General features: G+C 35.0%; 1 protein-coding gene across 1 annotated transcript; it reads right to left on the bottom strand.

Moving 5' to 3' along the window:
• Window positions 1–422: 422 nt before the first annotated feature.
• Window positions 423–15,361, bottom strand: LOC124358391 (ADP-dependent glucokinase-like). The gene is made up of 6 exons (XM_046810691.1): window positions 15,193–15,361; window positions 13,148–13,383; window positions 7,364–7,470; window positions 4,472–4,649; window positions 2,371–2,523; window positions 423–1,000 (listed from the first exon to the last, which is right to left on the bottom strand). Exons 1-6 carry the CDS (start codon window positions 15,359–15,361, stop codon window positions 935–937), a joined length of 909 nt encoding a protein of 302 aa, XP_046666647.1. The 3' UTR covers window positions 423–934.
• Between the last annotated feature and the right edge of the window lie 2,058 nt (window positions 15,362–17,419).

Below are 17,419 nucleotides of genomic sequence, written 5' to 3' on the forward strand. Positions count from 1 at the left end.
ACTGATGGATTTGAATACACAATAATGTCTTACAGTCATAAGAAGCTCAATATAAAAGTTGTGATTTATTAAAAAGTGTTAATCAATATTTAGAATTATTTTAGGAATTACCACGAAAAACAACACAGACATGTGCCGTTTTAAGTTAGGGAGAATCCTTTGAGGTGTGATTTGTGGCATTGTTTCCTACTAATTGAGGACTTTAATTTGATGTACCAACCCTAGGCATCTTCTTACTCCTCGTGGACCAACCCCTTCTTATGGTAAAAACCTGATTGTTCCTTAAAAAGTAGACGTTTATGAATAGTATTGGTATACAAAGTTTTATTGCTTTATCTATTATTGATTTTTTAAATATTAAACTGTTCTTTTTGACAACACTCTATATCAATTAATTTTTCATTGCCACTTTTGACAGTTGCATCCAGTCTTTCTCTATTTCTGCAAGCCAGATTCCTATTTCTTATTATAACCCTAATTTAATTTTTGTTTTTTTTTAATGAAATGAGACTTTTTCCTACAACTTGTTTACCCGAGTTGGATCAATTTTACTGGAAAAAACATCGCTCGAATTTAAAATTAAATACTTAAAATTCATTAGTCCCAGGGATTACATAAACCGCTGGAGATGTTTATAGTAATAAAGTGGAAAAAAATGTAAAATGAAGTATGACATTTTCTGCTTATCAATAATCATGGTCTATTTTGATTATTCATTCTAAATTTATATTTATTGATCATATTCCAAAATTGCCTTCACTCAACACAACAATAACTTAGAATTTTATAATAGATACTTATGGGTAAGATTTTACCATAGACTTTTAAGTATTACATCAATATACAAAGCAGGAATGTTAAAATAACAACTGGATTATTTTGTAAGTTCAGTAAGTCAAGTAACATTTCACCGTGATGTAGACAGAAGCTGAGGTCAGAGTTGCATAGCCAAGGCAGCGGCGGAGATGTTGTCTCCACCACCAGCTGTCTGTACCGATACCTGTAACCTCAGTAAGGTGAGTTAACATGTCATCAATAAAGAAAGAGTTACATAGAGGAAAGCAATGTCATCATAAATATAAAATTACTCATAAAAAGGTATCTTATTTAAATTCTACCTTTCTATATAAATTTAACATAAGATGTACTAAACACGTGATATGTTTATGTTTTCTTACACTTCAATTGCATTGAAATGTGTATAAAAATGTACGCTTTTAGTCTAAAAATCTGAAAAATTTCTCTGGCGGGTTGACCCCCTACGGCTTGGGAGGAACTCCCAGATACCCCCTCTCTGACGGTACCTCTGCTTCACCCACTTAAACGACCACCGCACAGCACTGGTTAAACTTACTTCCAAAGAAGATCAGATTTGGAGCTATAATCTACACTTTCATAGAGAATAAGGAATAAAAGTAGTACAATTCTCAATATTAACCTAATTACTCATATAATATAATAAGAGGATAGATACTTGTGTTAAAAATCCCAAACTATCTACAGTATTTAAAATAGATTTCTACAAATACACTTGCTGAACTCACATACTCATAATTCTCCAAGTTTTACCACATGAAATGTTGAAATAAGTTGTCCAATTTGAATACGTACAAAATATACTGTCTTTCCAAAGTGTGAAATTCTGGATACTACACTTTCAGAATTTCACACTTTCCAAAGTGTCATCCTATTGTGAAGAAATATAGTTCATGCTACTTGTTTATAGTAATTATAAATGTTTAGAGATTGAATCAGGTTCACAATTATACTTTGAGTTATACTTCATTTCCAGCACCCAATTTGACACTGATTGTATTGTACTTATCAGATTGTGCACCTGAAAATAGTTTAGATATGCAAAACTGATATTAGCTCTTGATAATTTGAAGTACACAACCTGTAAGTATATATTCATTTTCATATAAATAAGATTGGCCAGATATAAGTGTTACATCAGTTTTGTTCTGTACCCATTGTTAGTCTGGACACGAGGGAGTACTTCTGTACTTTGACTACAGAGGTCGGAACAGAGCTGGCCTTGCCTTTCTCCAAGGTGACATGACTGACATAGAGCCCAGTATCACTCATGTGATCTGAACAAGAAGTGGCCCCACTATCTCCTTCCTTACCCATCATGAATATCCTGTCACTATGGAAGCAAGCACAAAAGTCCTTTTTTGGCTCAGGTATACATTTACCATTATTTAAATTGTATTGTATTCAGTTTTATTCCTTACTTAAAACTACTATAATTTAAAAGTACAGTTCGTTCAGAAATGAATTACTTTGTAGTGTTAAAGCTGTAAACTCTGTAATTGAATTTATGACCTTTCTTAAGACAATATCCTGATAATAATTTAAACTGTTTACCTTGCACACCAGGACCGGGGCCACACAAAGGTGCAGGGACCCCTCTCTCCAGCAGGAGACTGGACGCTGAGGCTCAATCACCACTCGCCCACTGGAGCCCAGACTTACGCTGAAACTGTCGTCCATGATCAGCTTTGCTTTGTCCGGATCAACCTGCAACAAGACTTTCCCAACTAAAATATCATTTAATTAAAATTATTTTAGTTCAAAACGTTTCTTTTTAACCAATTTCACAAAGTAGTTCTCCTTTAGTTTAAACTGTCATAATAATTATACTTTTAATTATCTGAGTTAATATATTCTATGAATAAGCTGAATTCCTAATCTCTACCATGAAACAAAAGACGTAACCAATCAAAGAAACATTCTAACTATATATTTAAAATATATCTACAAGGACTTTTACGAAAAGACTGAAAATTATTTTTCCAGTACTAGCGGGAAGCTCAGGAAAATGGCTACCAGCTGCATAGTGAGGCTGTTGGGTAACTTCACCTGACGAGCTATGTCTTAATGACCACAGGTGCCATGTAAGTAGGCCTAACACGGCAGCAAGGTTGTTAAATTTGTAAAATCAACTGAGTTATACAATTAACACTTTTAAATCTATATAATACAGTCTATGGAAGGGTTTTGTATACCATACACACTGACCTGAGAGGCACAAACATGTCTGTATGCAGTCAATGAGGCCTTGGCTGCTGCTATGTCCGAGTGAGGCCACAGAGTTGTGTCCACTGTGAGAATGGCTTGGTAGGCCAGAGTATGCACATGGATGTGTATCATATAGACTGACCTGAGGAGAGGCACAAACATGTCTGTATGCAGTCAAGGAGGCCTTGGCTGCTGCTATGTCCGAGTGAGGCCACAGAGTTGTGTCCACTGTGAGAATGGCTTGGTAGGCCAGAGTATGCACATGGATGTGTATCATATAGACTGACCTGAGGAGAGGCACAAACATGTCTGTATGCAGTCAAGGAGGCCTTGGCTGCTGCTATGTCCGAGTGAGGCCACAGAGTTGTGTCCACTGTGAGAATGGCTTGGTAGGCCAGAGTATGCACATGGATGTGTATCATATAGACTGACCTGAGGAGAGGCACAAACATGTCTGTATGCAGTCAAGGAGGCCTTGGCTGCTGCTATGTCCGAGTGAGGCCACAGAGTTGTGTCCACTGTGAGAATGGCTTGGTAGGCCAGAGTATGCACATGGATGTGTATCATATAGACTGACCTGAGGAGAGGCACAGACATGTCTGTATGCAGTCAAGGAGGCCTTGGCTGCTGCTATGTCCGAGTGAGGCCACAGAGTTGTGTCCACTGTGAGAATGGCTTGGTAGGCCAGAGTATGCACATGGATGTGTATCATATAGACTGACCTGAGGAGAGGCACAAACATGTCTGTATGCAGTCAAGGAGGCCTTGGCTGCTGCTATGTCCGAGTGAGGCCACAGAGTTGTGTCCACTGTGAGAATGGCTTGGTAGGCCAGAGTATGCACATGGATGTGTATCATATAGACTGACCTGAGGAGAGGCACAGACATGTCTGTATGCAGTCAAGGAGGCCTTGGCTGCTGCTATGTCCGAGTGAGGCCACAGAGTTGTGTCCACTGTGAGAATGGCTTGGTAGGCCAGAGTATGCACATGGATGTGTATCATATAGACTGACCTGAGGAGAGGCACAGACATGTCTGTATGCAGTCAAGGAGGCCTTGGCTGCTGCTATGTCCGAGTGAGGCCACAGAGTTGTGTCCACTGTGAGAATGGCTTGGTAGGCCAGAGTATGCACATGGATGTGTATCATATAGACTGACCTGAGGAGAGGCACAGACATGTCTGTATGCAGTCAAGGAGGCCTTGGCTGCTGCTATGTCCGAGTGAGGCCACAGAGTTGTGTCCACTGTGAGAATGGCTTGGTAGGCCAGAGTATGCACATGGATGTGTATCATATAGACTGACCTGAGGAGAGGCACAGACATGTCTGTATGCAGTCAAGGAGGCCTTGGCTGCTGCTATGTCCGAGTGAGGCCACAGAGTTGTGTCCACTGTGAGAATGGCTTGGTAGGCCAGAGTATGCACATGGATGTGTATCATATAGACTGACCTGAGGAGAGGCACAGACATGTCTGTATGCAGTCAAGGAGGCCTTGGCTGCTGCTATGTCCGAGTGAGGCCACAGAGTTGTGTCCACTGTGAGAATGGCTTGGTAGGCCAGAGTATGCACATGGATGCGTGTCAGTTTCCGGCTACCCGGTTTCTCCTTGCTGGATGTTTCAATCAATCTGTAAATTGTTATTATTATATTTGTATTAATAATTCAAAATAAATATGCAAAGTCATTTAACACTTAGGGTACAAAAATGATATATTTGGTTGTGGCCACAACTGTGAAGAAATACTTAAGTCCCATTATATGAAAGTGCCAATAGCTACCAAGAAATATTAAGGTTCAGATATTGGGATATTTCGATTAAAATATTTGTATTTTTTAGTCCAATTAATTGTATCTACAATTTGATCGCAAAAACAACTTAAGTGTGGAGTTTTATCTATAGTTATTAGTAAAATATAACATTTTATACTTAGAATTTTCTAAGAAAATATTTTCGAAGTCACACAGAGAAAACTTATTCATCTTTTTGGTAAGTACGTTTTGTATATTTTACATTTGCCTAACATAATGTTACAGTTTACCTTTTTTTTAAATATATATTTATTAATATAAAACTTTTTTTAATTCACAACATTTTCAAAAATAAGGGGAACAAAACATTTTTAACAACTTAAATAGGTCCAGTATTCTTTGGCAACTCATGGGTCAAATATTCCATTGTATTTATAAACATAAAAATATTGATGGACCGGTACCCAAAGGATTAAAAATACAATTAATAATTCTGGATTCAACTGAACATTGCCTTTACTCACTTGTGACACTTAATGGGTATATAAACAATGACAAAAACATGATTTTTTTTATTTTATATAGTGTTTCTTCTTGTTCATGTTGGACATACAACACTTTGCACTTTGGTTACCAACATTAAACAAGAGAAAACAATTTTCCAAAGCCATTTACAGTGATCAAAACACAAAAAAACTAGTGTCACCTAAAGTTGATATTGGCAATATTAAATAGTTATGACAAGTATATAATTATTGATATGAGCTTGTCAAATGGAGCATTATCACAGTCCAATACATGTTCAAAACATTCATTGATTGACATTCAAATCCGTCATGGTAGTAACATTGGTTTGAGCTGTAAGTTGGAAATATTTTGCGATAGCTTTAATTATTATCATCCCTTTTCAACATCTAGTAAAATTAAAGGAAATAACTTATATGAGACCAATGCCATATTAATTTATTGCTTCTAGTAGCTGTTTTAGAATTTTACCATAGCGAGTTAGTCCCAGGTTGTTTATGCCATCTGCTACTAGTCGGTTATTTATACTAGGTGCCCCTCCCCCCAAAAAAATTAACAGAAATGTATCAATAAATATTCATGGGGGATAAAATGTTTGACAGACTGCCATTTTGTACTGGATTGAGTTACCTCTGGTCTGTGGCATTGTTATTATTTTACAAGAGCCTTTAAAATTAGATGTCACTCATGTCAGTCAATGAAGATTTCTACTACTTTTTCACCTGCTAGAATTGAATTACTGACAGATCCTATGAAATCAACTACAGCCATTCCTTGTTACCCACGCCTGAAACCGTGTTGATCATTATACATTGGTTTTTCATAAATCTTTGAGAAAATAGGTAAAAAAGAAACTGATCTAATCTGAGATACTTCCTCACATTAAAAAAAAAAATATAGGTAATGTAAGAAATTTTAAATTTGTATGGAAAATTGCCACTTAGAAACAGTGTATTTATGAACAAAGGGTTTAATTAGACCGTCATTGGCTCTTTTTACTATTGTAATGTGAACATCATTGTAACCACTTGAGAAGTACAAATTACATTATATTTTTGTACATATCTTTATTATCAACTCGTTCATATTGAAAATATGATAAATCTTAAGGTATTTTAAATTTAAATGTACTTAATTGATTAATGATCACTTTTCAGATTCGAATGAACATTATTATTAATAGCATCTACGACTGTTAAAAAAATTATTTAACTTTTTGGGCAAGAATAAAAATTTTTATCTATGCACACAACTGATATATACTCGGAATTCTTTTTGTTTGTTTTCTACCTCACTATTTATTACTGTCTTCAGTACTTTGGAGAAATTAACAATCTGCAATATATTGCAGAAGTATTCCTTTTTATCAAGAGTTTATTTTACCCTTCACAACACAACTGGCCTTCTTACTGATTTATTTATTTATTTGACAGAAACCCCTCTATACAACTAATTTTCAACATGCTTTACCAATAAGATATTCAAAGACAACAATAATAATAACAAATATTAAATCAATCAACAGGTATTGATTCAATCTATGTACTGGATTTTGAAGAATTGTCCAGCAATAATCCTTCACTTGAAGTTGTATTTTTTGTTAAACAGCAATCAAGTACTTCAGTGTGTTACCAAACTTATCATGTGATAACCCATTCTATGAAGTTCATGAGGAACTTATGATTTATTAGAAAATTTTGTCTGATAATTAAGAGTGAGACAGGCTTAGCCCTTATTAAAAATAGTGATCCTCAACCTGAAGAGTGTATTAAGAGGTGTCTTAAGACGTTAAAGTACAAAACTTTTTATTGTGAGTATAATTTTACACCTAAAAGAAAAATGTATAATTTAAATATTAAACATATTAAATATAAACTTAAATATCTAACACACATATATATATATATATATTATTTTGCACATAAAATATAAAAAATTAAAATACAAATAATTGTATGCTAGACTGCTATTTTACACAGGAAATACGAGGATAAATGAGCTGAGGTCCCAAAAAATAATAACAAAAGTGAGTGCATAAGATTAAATATATAATAAATATGAGTTTACCTTAGCAAATGTCGCATCTGGTCAAGTACTGTCGCCACACGAGGATTGGAGTCTGAGACAAAACTGACATTGCCAAACTGATACAGACTCACAAGGTTGGCTAGTTCCTGCAAGTCAAATATTTTTGCAAGATGATTTAAGTTTTAAAAATTCCAACAGATCTCCAGTGAAACAGTGATATTATTGTACAAAGTACAGAATTAATATAATTCACACAAAATTTACAGGTTTAGTAAAAACTTACATAACTTTAATAATCATGAAAAACTGATTCATTAAATTATGTCTCCTTCTTTCTCCACATTAAACACTAGTACGATTTCAAACTCAAAATAAAACTGTTTCATTACCTATTTTTTATTTTATAAATAGGTGTACTAAATCCAAAAATATACCTCTTTATCTATTCCAATTCTTTGTAGCAAAAGTTTTTCAGCCATAATATGCTTTAAGACTATAAAGGAATAGTCAATGTGTCGTGAGAAGAAATTTGGACACCTTTCAATTACTTTTAAGGGGAGCATGTACCTTTTTGGCACCAAAATATCGATTTTTTGAATCATATCATAAAAAATACTATGTTTTATGCCCTTTTCAAAAATATATAACACTCTATATCTGAGAGGTTTAGAAATATGTGTAAAATGTGTTTTAAGAAATGTATGCATGCTTTTTTTCAGCTGACAACATGGCGCGCTATGGATTGTTAGTGTCAGAATGTATTATATACATATTACTTGCTCCAATTGTATGATTATTAAGATTTTCCCCTTTAGGTTGGTAGCACTGCTTGCTTTAGATGCATTTGAAGGATGTAAGTCATCTGTAACTTACCTAACCTACACTATTGATATTATTGTTATTGTTTATGTTTAATAACAGGTTTGTCAGTGTAATTCTATTTTGTGTGGTGCCAGTGATCAAAACTTTGGACTCTTAGTGTGTATTTATTATATAAATAAGTGATATTATTGTGTATTAGCCATGCCTAGAGAGTGAAAAGGTTCAATAAACAGTCTTACAGAGGTAACCAATTTCGTTTAAAAATTCAAGTGAACTAGGACTAAGTGCTTCTCCAGGTACAAGTGAATCTAATAGGCCTAGGCCTAAACAATCATCTAGTTCTAAGAAGATTAATGATTCAAAGTTGCCTAAATTTAGTGATTATGACATAAACAATGTAAATATTATAATAGATTTACAACAGATTTCTGGCCTAATAAAATCTTTCACTGCATGTAAATATTGTAGTAGTTCCGACTGCATTGACATAAGCCTAGATGAAGACTTCAAGTGTGGAATAGTACATCGTGTAAATATTTGTTGCAATGTACGTAAACATACTGACTCAGTAATAAGCTCCAAATGTGTTAGAAATATGTATGAGTTGAATCTAAGATATGTTTATGCTCTACGTTCAATCGGCAAAGGCCTAGATTCTGGTAGGGTATTTTCTGCTGTGATGAATATCGCTTCACCAAACAGCCAAATTGAAAAATATAATAAAAAAACTGCTTACTGCTGTAACAGAGGTAAGTGAATGTTCACTTAGACAGGCAGCTGATGAAGTTCGTAGCCTAAATGATGATTGTCGTGATTATAGCAGCCGCTTTTGACGGTACCTGGCAAGAAGCGAGGCTTCACCTCTGTGAACGGCGTAATGACAGCAACATCCTTCGATACAGGAAAGGTTATGGACTTTGAGTGTTTCAGCAAATATTGTAATAAATGTGTCAGAAAACCTCTAAAGCCATGACAAAACCCTATTGAAACAGCACAAAAATTCTGGTACTTGTTTGGCAAATTTTTTCAGGTACAAGTGGTGGAATGGAGGTGGCGGTGGCGGGAGCTCTGACTCTTTGTCGCGCTCTGAGGCTAAAACTCAATGTGCGATACACAAAATACCTTGGAGATGGGGGACTCTAAGAGGTTTACTCATGTTGTGGCAAACAATCCCTATGGTGATGATTGTTTTGTTAGAAAAACTTGAATGTGTAGGCCATATTCAGAAGCGACTAGGAACAAGACTGCGGCGATTGAAGAGGGATAAAAAAGGAATCAAATTGAAGGATGGTAAAGGACTTGGAGGACAAGGTAGGTTGACTGATGTAGAGATAGATCACTTACAACGTTTGTATGGGATGGCAATAAGGAATAATTTGGAAGAGGTTGAAAAAATGAAGAGAGCAATATGGGCTACGTTCTATCACAAAATTATCGACTGACGCAAAACCTCAGCACGAACTATGCCCGCCTGGGATTGAGTCTTGGTGCAAATACAGACAAGCTCAGGCAAATAATAAGCTAGATGATTTTCAAACATACAAACTCATTGTCTGAATCTATTATGGAAGAAATAAAACCAATCTATAAGGATTTATCAGCCCCAGCCCTACTAAAGAGGTGTCTGCACGGTAAAACACAGAACCCTAATGAAAAGCATCAATAGCGTAATTTGGAATAGGCTACCCAAGACCACATTTGTTGGCATTCAGACATTAAAATTATGGGTTGTGATTCAGTTCTTAGTTTTTTAATGAAGGAGCAATGGCCAAAGTGAATGTTTTGGAACGATTATGCATCCAACCAGGACGCTTTATGGTTGAAGGCCTTCAACAAATCGATTCCAATAGGGTTTAAAAAGCTGACAAAGAAGTCCAAGAAGAAAATAAAAAAGAAGAGGATAAAAGAAGGATAGGAAAAAAGAGTAAAAATGAAGAAGATGATTACTGTCCAGGTGGATTTTAAAGTGATTATGTGTTTTGAAGTGTAACTAAAACTTTAAAGCTGTTTTACCGAAAGTTACCGTTTTGTGACATTTCGGAACACGTTGTGAAACAATTATTAGACTTACAGACTTCAAATTTTACACACTTATTGCAGACTAGTTGGTGAGTAGATTCATGCTTTTTTATCAATATATATTATGTTTTTATAATTTTAAAAAATATTGTATTTACATAATTAAAAAAAAAATTTTGTTAAATTGCTACCACGATAATTTTTTTTTGTTTATTGAGATATTAAAAAAAAGGCATGAAAATATAAAGCTGTTAATGTAGAACAAAACCCTAAAGTTTAAAGTCAATATGTCTAATAGTTTAGGAGATAATGGTACCGACATGTTGCAGTTGTACTCCCATTTAAATAACATGGGACCCGAAAAAGGTACATGCTCCCCTTAATGACACGTACTCACTCCCCCTACGCACAAGCTAACAGCCACTTGTACATCACACGATACAAGTGCGCTACATACTCCCCCCCACCCTTCACATGTGATGATTACACCAGTCGCTTACTTCCGTATGCTTCACTAATGAGCAGAGCCAAAACACTTATGTAGAAAGAGTAACTACATGGTACACATTGCATATTTTCATTGACAAAAATTGTTAAATTAGAGATTTATAGACAAAATTAGAGTAATATTCAATGTTGGGAACTAATATCAGCCTCTGTTAATAACAAACTATGAATAGCATTAAACTAAATAAGATGGGATATACACGTTGGGAGTGTTTATAAAATTTCATAGATTTTTTGCTCTAATGAAACTGTTATAAATCTGAAATTTAAAAACACTTAAGGCTATATATTTTTCTGTAATTCAATCCAATGTGGCTTGTGGGCACTTCCCTTGAGGTTTCCAATACTAAAAGTAATCTGGATAACATATTGGTAACACTGAAAAAATCAATTCAATTATGTTAAAACTTAAATGGAATAATACTGTAAAAAATGCTTTTGCTGGTTTTAGAATTATGGCTGTTTAAAGTTTGTGTATATATAACACTGTATTACATTTCGTCCACAACAATTAAACAGAAAAAATCAACACAACACACCACTATCATACACAGAATTGTACTCTGATTATAATAGACAGGCCAGTTATAGAATCTTAGAAAAATGCCAACTTAAATTTTACGTTATTCAAGTTACCAACTATTCGTAAATATGAAAGTAATTTAAACATTTTAAAGAAGAGATTAAAATATTATGTTACAAGTCATAATTTCTTTAGTACTGAGCAATTTACTTTAATACATTAACTATGGAACAGTTGTCACAAAACTTTAGTAACTTTTTTAACTTTGGTTTTTAAAAGACTGTGAAGTAAAGTTTAAGTTAGTTTATAATTGTAATTTTATTTTTATTTTTAAGACACCATTCCTGCACAGATGTACAGTTGTATACTATAATGGAATCAAGATCATTTTATTTCATTTCTAAGAGTTAAAGTTTTTCAATATTTTCCATATTCAATTGTGTAATACAGCAAAAAATTCAAAGTAACAACAAAGAAGATACCACAAGTCAACACATGTATTAGTATTATATAAAAAATAACTAAGGAAATATTTTTTTACTGCTCATTTGGTTCAATTCAATCAGAAAATTTACACAAGCTTTATTTTCATTCAAACGGTATAAAATAAAATGAGATTTATTGGTGATTCTAATTTCACCAAAAATAAAAAATATTTTTTCTTTGATTACTGTGTAAACACAACTATTTCATTACTCAAACTGTTCATTAATTTATAAATATAAACTTTGAGTAAAAACTGAATAATGTTTTGTTGGTAGTTTTTAAGATATTTTTCAAAATAAAATTAGAATTGGAATAAGGTGTTGATAGTACATAAATATCTTTATGACACCCTTCATAGTATTTATATCAGCCCTGTAAGTTTACTCATACCAAAAGTATAAAACGGCATATAATTTGCTAGTTATCATTCAATTTGACTAGCAGCTCAGCAGTTTTTAGTTGTCTAATATTTAATCCTTTCTCTGCCACAGCTATTAGGTAGATTTAATAGAAATCTGCCAATTGCAGTCACCATCATGACGGAATCTCCAAGAGATGGTTTGTATTTTCTCTGATCATAGGCATCAGAACCAAAATCATGATGTATACATAACACAAATATTAAATAACACAAATTTTAAATTTAATTTAATTCAATTTTTTTTATTATTTAACTATTAAAATTAATTGTTTGTTAATAAAAGTGTCGATTTTAGTGTATTATTTTAAATTAAAACTTTGGCAGGCCGCTATTTTGTACTGAATCCATATAGAGACCTCTGGATTGCAGCATTATTCTTGTTTTATAAAAGACTTAAAATCATGTTTTAAATAGACTACCACTTATGGAGGTTTACATTTTAATATTTTAACTTACACCCTTAATCCCTAATTTAGGGTTGGGGGTTCAAGTTCTCATGTATAAAAAAACAAATTTTTTAGTCTTATAATGATCTTTTAATGGATAGATATTGGTTTATATATTTCTGTTCAAAAGTTAAGAGGGAGGTGAGGGGGGGGTGCTATTGGGATGCCTGTTATAATGAGAAAATGAGGTGCAGTGTAGAGTTTAAATTCAATATTGTGATCATAAAAAATCACACCTATAAATAAACAAGCACAGTATATAGTGCTTTCCTTTACGTTATGAGCTTATGAGGAAGTTAAAATATATTTAGATACAAAAACAACTATGGTTTAAAGAGAAACTCAAACTATTAAAGTCATAAGATCAATTCTGCTATTGGCATTCGTTATAGTTCCTCTCCAATTGCACTTAACCTTATTCTTACAAAAATATTAAAAAGAAAAACAGCCACTGAAAAGATCTTTATTAATTTTCCATTTAAAACTAAGTCGTACTTGATAACTTGAATTTCTCCGTTTTTCCTCTAGTCTTACAATTCACATAGAAAATATATTTTGTAATTTAACAGTGCTATTATAATGAGTTGTATATGATCTACCTGTTCATTCATACCCAAGGAATCAGAATGAGGTATGACCAAGTCCACTAGTTGTTCAAGCAGTAGCATTTCTGTATAGGAGGCCATCTCAAAGTGTATCCTTGTCTTAGGAGGCTGGCTCAGCATCTGTTCTCTGACACCTAAAAGTCTTTTTCTGCGTTCACCTGGAGGAATTGTGTATTGAATTAATACAGATTCATAGATATAACTAACTGCAAGTGTCATTAACCCTGGATCTGGCAGTTTAAATTCCTATAATGGCATACACTATTTTGCTAGTTGTGCAAACCTTTATTCAAAACTATGTAGAATGTTTATTATTGAATTAAGTTCTACACTATTATATATTTTATTTTTCAGTACAAAACCAGAATTATTTGTATGGAGTTGGATTAATTGTTTAGTTTCAATATAGTCCCCACCCCCCCCCCCCCCCACCCCCCCCCCCCCCCACCCCCCCCCCCCCCCACCCCCCCCCCCCCCCACCCCCCCCCCCCCCCACCCCCCCCCCCCCCAGTTTACCTAATACATTTTCTATTACTTACTTACTTTTAGGAATCAATGCCTGTCTTATATTTACGATACAATAACTAATTATACTAGGTATGTAAACATTTCACTAAAACATTAGTTATAGTGGTTTTTATTTTTAAATTACTCGTAAATCAGGTTATTTACATACTTTCTTAGATACAAGTATCAAATTCCATAGATTACTTTGAATATTTATTGCATGATATATAGTATCAAAATCGTAAAACATTTTGAAATATTCGGTATTATTAGTTTTTATTTACATCTTTGATAATCTTCGTGGATTACTACTAAACCTTAAGTTTTGGTAACATTTATATTAAATGAGGTAAATATGGCATAATATTTTATGTTTTACATTTTTATATTTAAGGCTACTTACAATACGTGTGCCCAGTTACATAACTGTACCAGGTTGCATTGCTGTTTCTATAAGACAGGAAGACATACAAATAAATTATAGAGTTTTAGACATATACTAGCCTAAACTCGCGGCTCCGCTCGCGTTGGCAGTAGAGAGGGCTACATCAATCAAGCATCGAAAAGAAATACTAATTTTATTATACGTTTTTCCAATTAATTTATTGCTTACTAATACATCGTCAGCATATCATAAAATCTATTATAAAAGTTTTTTGTTTATTTTAATGCGTATTTGGTAAACAACGTTATTAGTTGTATTTATTTGGAGCATAAATATAAAGGTTCTTCGGGTTTCCGACTCTTGAGCAAGCGACGTATAATTGACCGTGCGAGAAACATGAGGGTTCCAGATGGATTCCTGCGACGTTAAGTGGATTGTCCTTGTGCCTTATTAATCGTCATTGCGAACGCAAGTCGAACGGGGAACTGAAGTCTCTTAAATTCAGAATGGCAAGTCGGATGGAATTAAGGGGATGCGAGGGATGAAGACATCTTCCCCGGCAGATGTTCCCGACAAAATCGTTGCTTCAATGATATTTGGATGTAAATTTTTGACGGTTAGTCGGAGTGCCGTTGCACAATTTTGGTGGTCGTAAGTTTCTCAACATCATTATCGGTGATCCTACTTTCAAGAGTAATTGATGTGACGGCATTCCTGATGGTTCAAGTGAGTTTAAAAAACTCCACAGGGTAGTGTACAGCTTGTTCTGGATCAATGACGGTGTCGATGGACTTGTACGTCGTCACAGCTCCGGTAGCTTGTCTTGAATAGATATGTTTAGATTAGTTACTTGATCGTTTCGTGGTGCTAGAATCGCTCTTTCTCTAAGCCATCCGTGATTTTTGTAATTAGTGGCAATGTCTTGAAAAACACTGTTAACAACATCATTGATTGATTCAGCCAAATTGCAGAAGTCCTCTGGAAATGTTATGGAGTAATTGCCTGGCGAATTCATGAAAGGTTCCATTTCCAATTTGCAAAAGCCCGTTCCGAAAAAATTCTTGTGAGGCCGCATCACTTTGCAGAGCGAACACGCATGTTTGTTGTGAGCGTCAATATCTGAACTCGCCTCCATAAATATGATAACTTGAGACACGCATTAAGTTCATCTGCTGGAGTTCCTCTTGGAATAACAGGAAGAGTTTGACGAAAGTCTCCCAGCTAGTAGCAAGGAGTGCTCCTCCCATTGTTGCTTCTTGACCCCTCAGATCTTGCAGAGTCCTATCCAAAGCCTCAAGAGCTTTTTTGTTTGCCATCGTGCATTCGTCCCAAATGATAACCTTGCATGTTTTTAGAACAGTGGCTTGTCCAGAATTTTTCTTGATGTTGCAAATTAGCGTATCAGTTGCACAAAAATTCAACGGTAATTTTAGCGCTGAATGCGCAGTTCTTCCTCCTGCCAAAAGAGTTGCGGCTATTCCAGAGGACGCAACAGCAAGTGCGATATCGCCATTCTTTCGCACTTGTGCAAGTATGAGGTTAATGAGGAACGTTTTTTCCTGTTCCCCCTGGAGCACCGAGAAAGAAATTATACCTCCCTTTTGAGTTGAAATTCGCTCCATAATTATGTTATATGACGTTCTTTGCTGTCCTACCAAAAGAGGTACGTTAGTCTCTTACAAATCTATGTAGTTCATCTCGATTGTAGTTGGTCTCGCGTACAACATCAGTAATCCACTATGTCAATGTCGTCTCTTGGTGGTGGAAAGGAGTCCTAATTCCTGAAGAGGTTTGTTGACGATGGACAGACATGTATCTTCGATATTTATTAACGCTTTGTTGTAAAGAATATCTGACATTTGCAAATCGAAGTTGTTCGCAGTTCTACGCAGTTTGCAATAAATAATCTTCGCTAAGAGAATCGCGATGTTTTTCCCACAAAGCCATTGGATCGGATGGAGCACAGGTTGTTTAAAATAATTGAGAATAGAAGACGCATCTGACAGGGCATAGATATTGCAGCTGCTTCGGACAATGCCGTATCCCATGTTGATCATCTTCTAGAAGTCCCAATTTCTGGCACGCTTGTCGATATGTGGAACAAACCTCACCTTCAACGTATATGTTCGAAAGATGTCGGCCCTTTTACAAAATGCAAAAAGCATTCGCAAGTAAAAACATTCGGCGTTGTTTAGGATGTACTGTGTATACTCGGCCTAGAGCATCACTTCTTCTTATCGTTGTTCCAGGTACTTTAACACCTTGTTTCCTTTGATAAAATTGTTTTTTCGATATGTTCCACGTATAGTATTGTGGAACTTCTGGATATAACAGTGTCTTTGCGAACGGGTCTTCGGTGCATAATTTGAAGAAGGCAGTCAAGGTAGTATGTGGCGGATCGGCTGCCAATTGAGCCGCATTCTGGGGTGTAAACGTAATTCTTTGGCCGTTTTCCAGAATGCACTGCGAGGTGGACAACTGTGGGATGGCGATCGTGTATTGGAAAACTCAGTGTACCGTATGACGATAACACATGGGGGTGGTGACTTCTGAGGTCGTAGTAATAAATACTAGAAATACAAAGTTTACTTATAAGTTCAGTTTAATTACGAAAAACTTAAAAGCACCACTTTTAGATGGTAAAGGAAAAGTTATGTACTGCCACGTTGCTGCCAATTAGAATATAATAACTAAAAATATATCTTCTAGGTGGGCCTAAAATATCCAATGTTTCTATTGAATTATGCGTACGACGTTTTACTTTACAAAACAATTATATTTCACTTCCCTTCACAATAGGTAGACTCACAACCCGGGTGTCGGCGTCTTGGCACGAGACATTGAAGCTGTAGTCTAAGAACGGTTATTTCTAGAAGAGGAGTAGATGTTGGGAAATTGGTAGCCATCTATTCCAAACAACAATACACGTGAGATACATCAGCTACGTAAACTCGCCTAAAACAAATTCGCGACGGTATTAGCCATTTAATGATACAAATTATTATTTATAACAACGTGCTCGTCGCCATAAGGACGACGCCACAAACCTTTTATCTATCTCCATCAAGCAAATAAAAGATCTTCAAGGGTAAGTTAGTTTACTAATCACATCTTTACTTTACATTACATTCATTTTATACGTTTGGCATCAAAGGGCTAATTTAATAATACGAAAAGATAAATTTTACTTACGGACAAAGCGCGCGAGGTCTAATCGGTTACGTAGTTTGGGCTTGCTACAAAGGGTTAGAAGAAAAAATTCATACGCGTGCCAATTAGGTAGTTACTCCGCCCAATAATTTAGTTCCGGAACATTGGATGTAAAATAATATTATATTATACTGGCTGATTAGGTTGCGAAATTTACATTGTAT

The sequence above is a fragment of the Homalodisca vitripennis genome, chromosome 3, assembly GCF_021130785.1.
Source record: "Homalodisca vitripennis isolate AUS2020 chromosome 3, UT_GWSS_2.1, whole genome shotgun sequence".
Classification (NCBI taxonomy): domain Eukaryota; kingdom Metazoa; phylum Arthropoda; class Insecta; order Hemiptera; family Cicadellidae; genus Homalodisca; species Homalodisca vitripennis.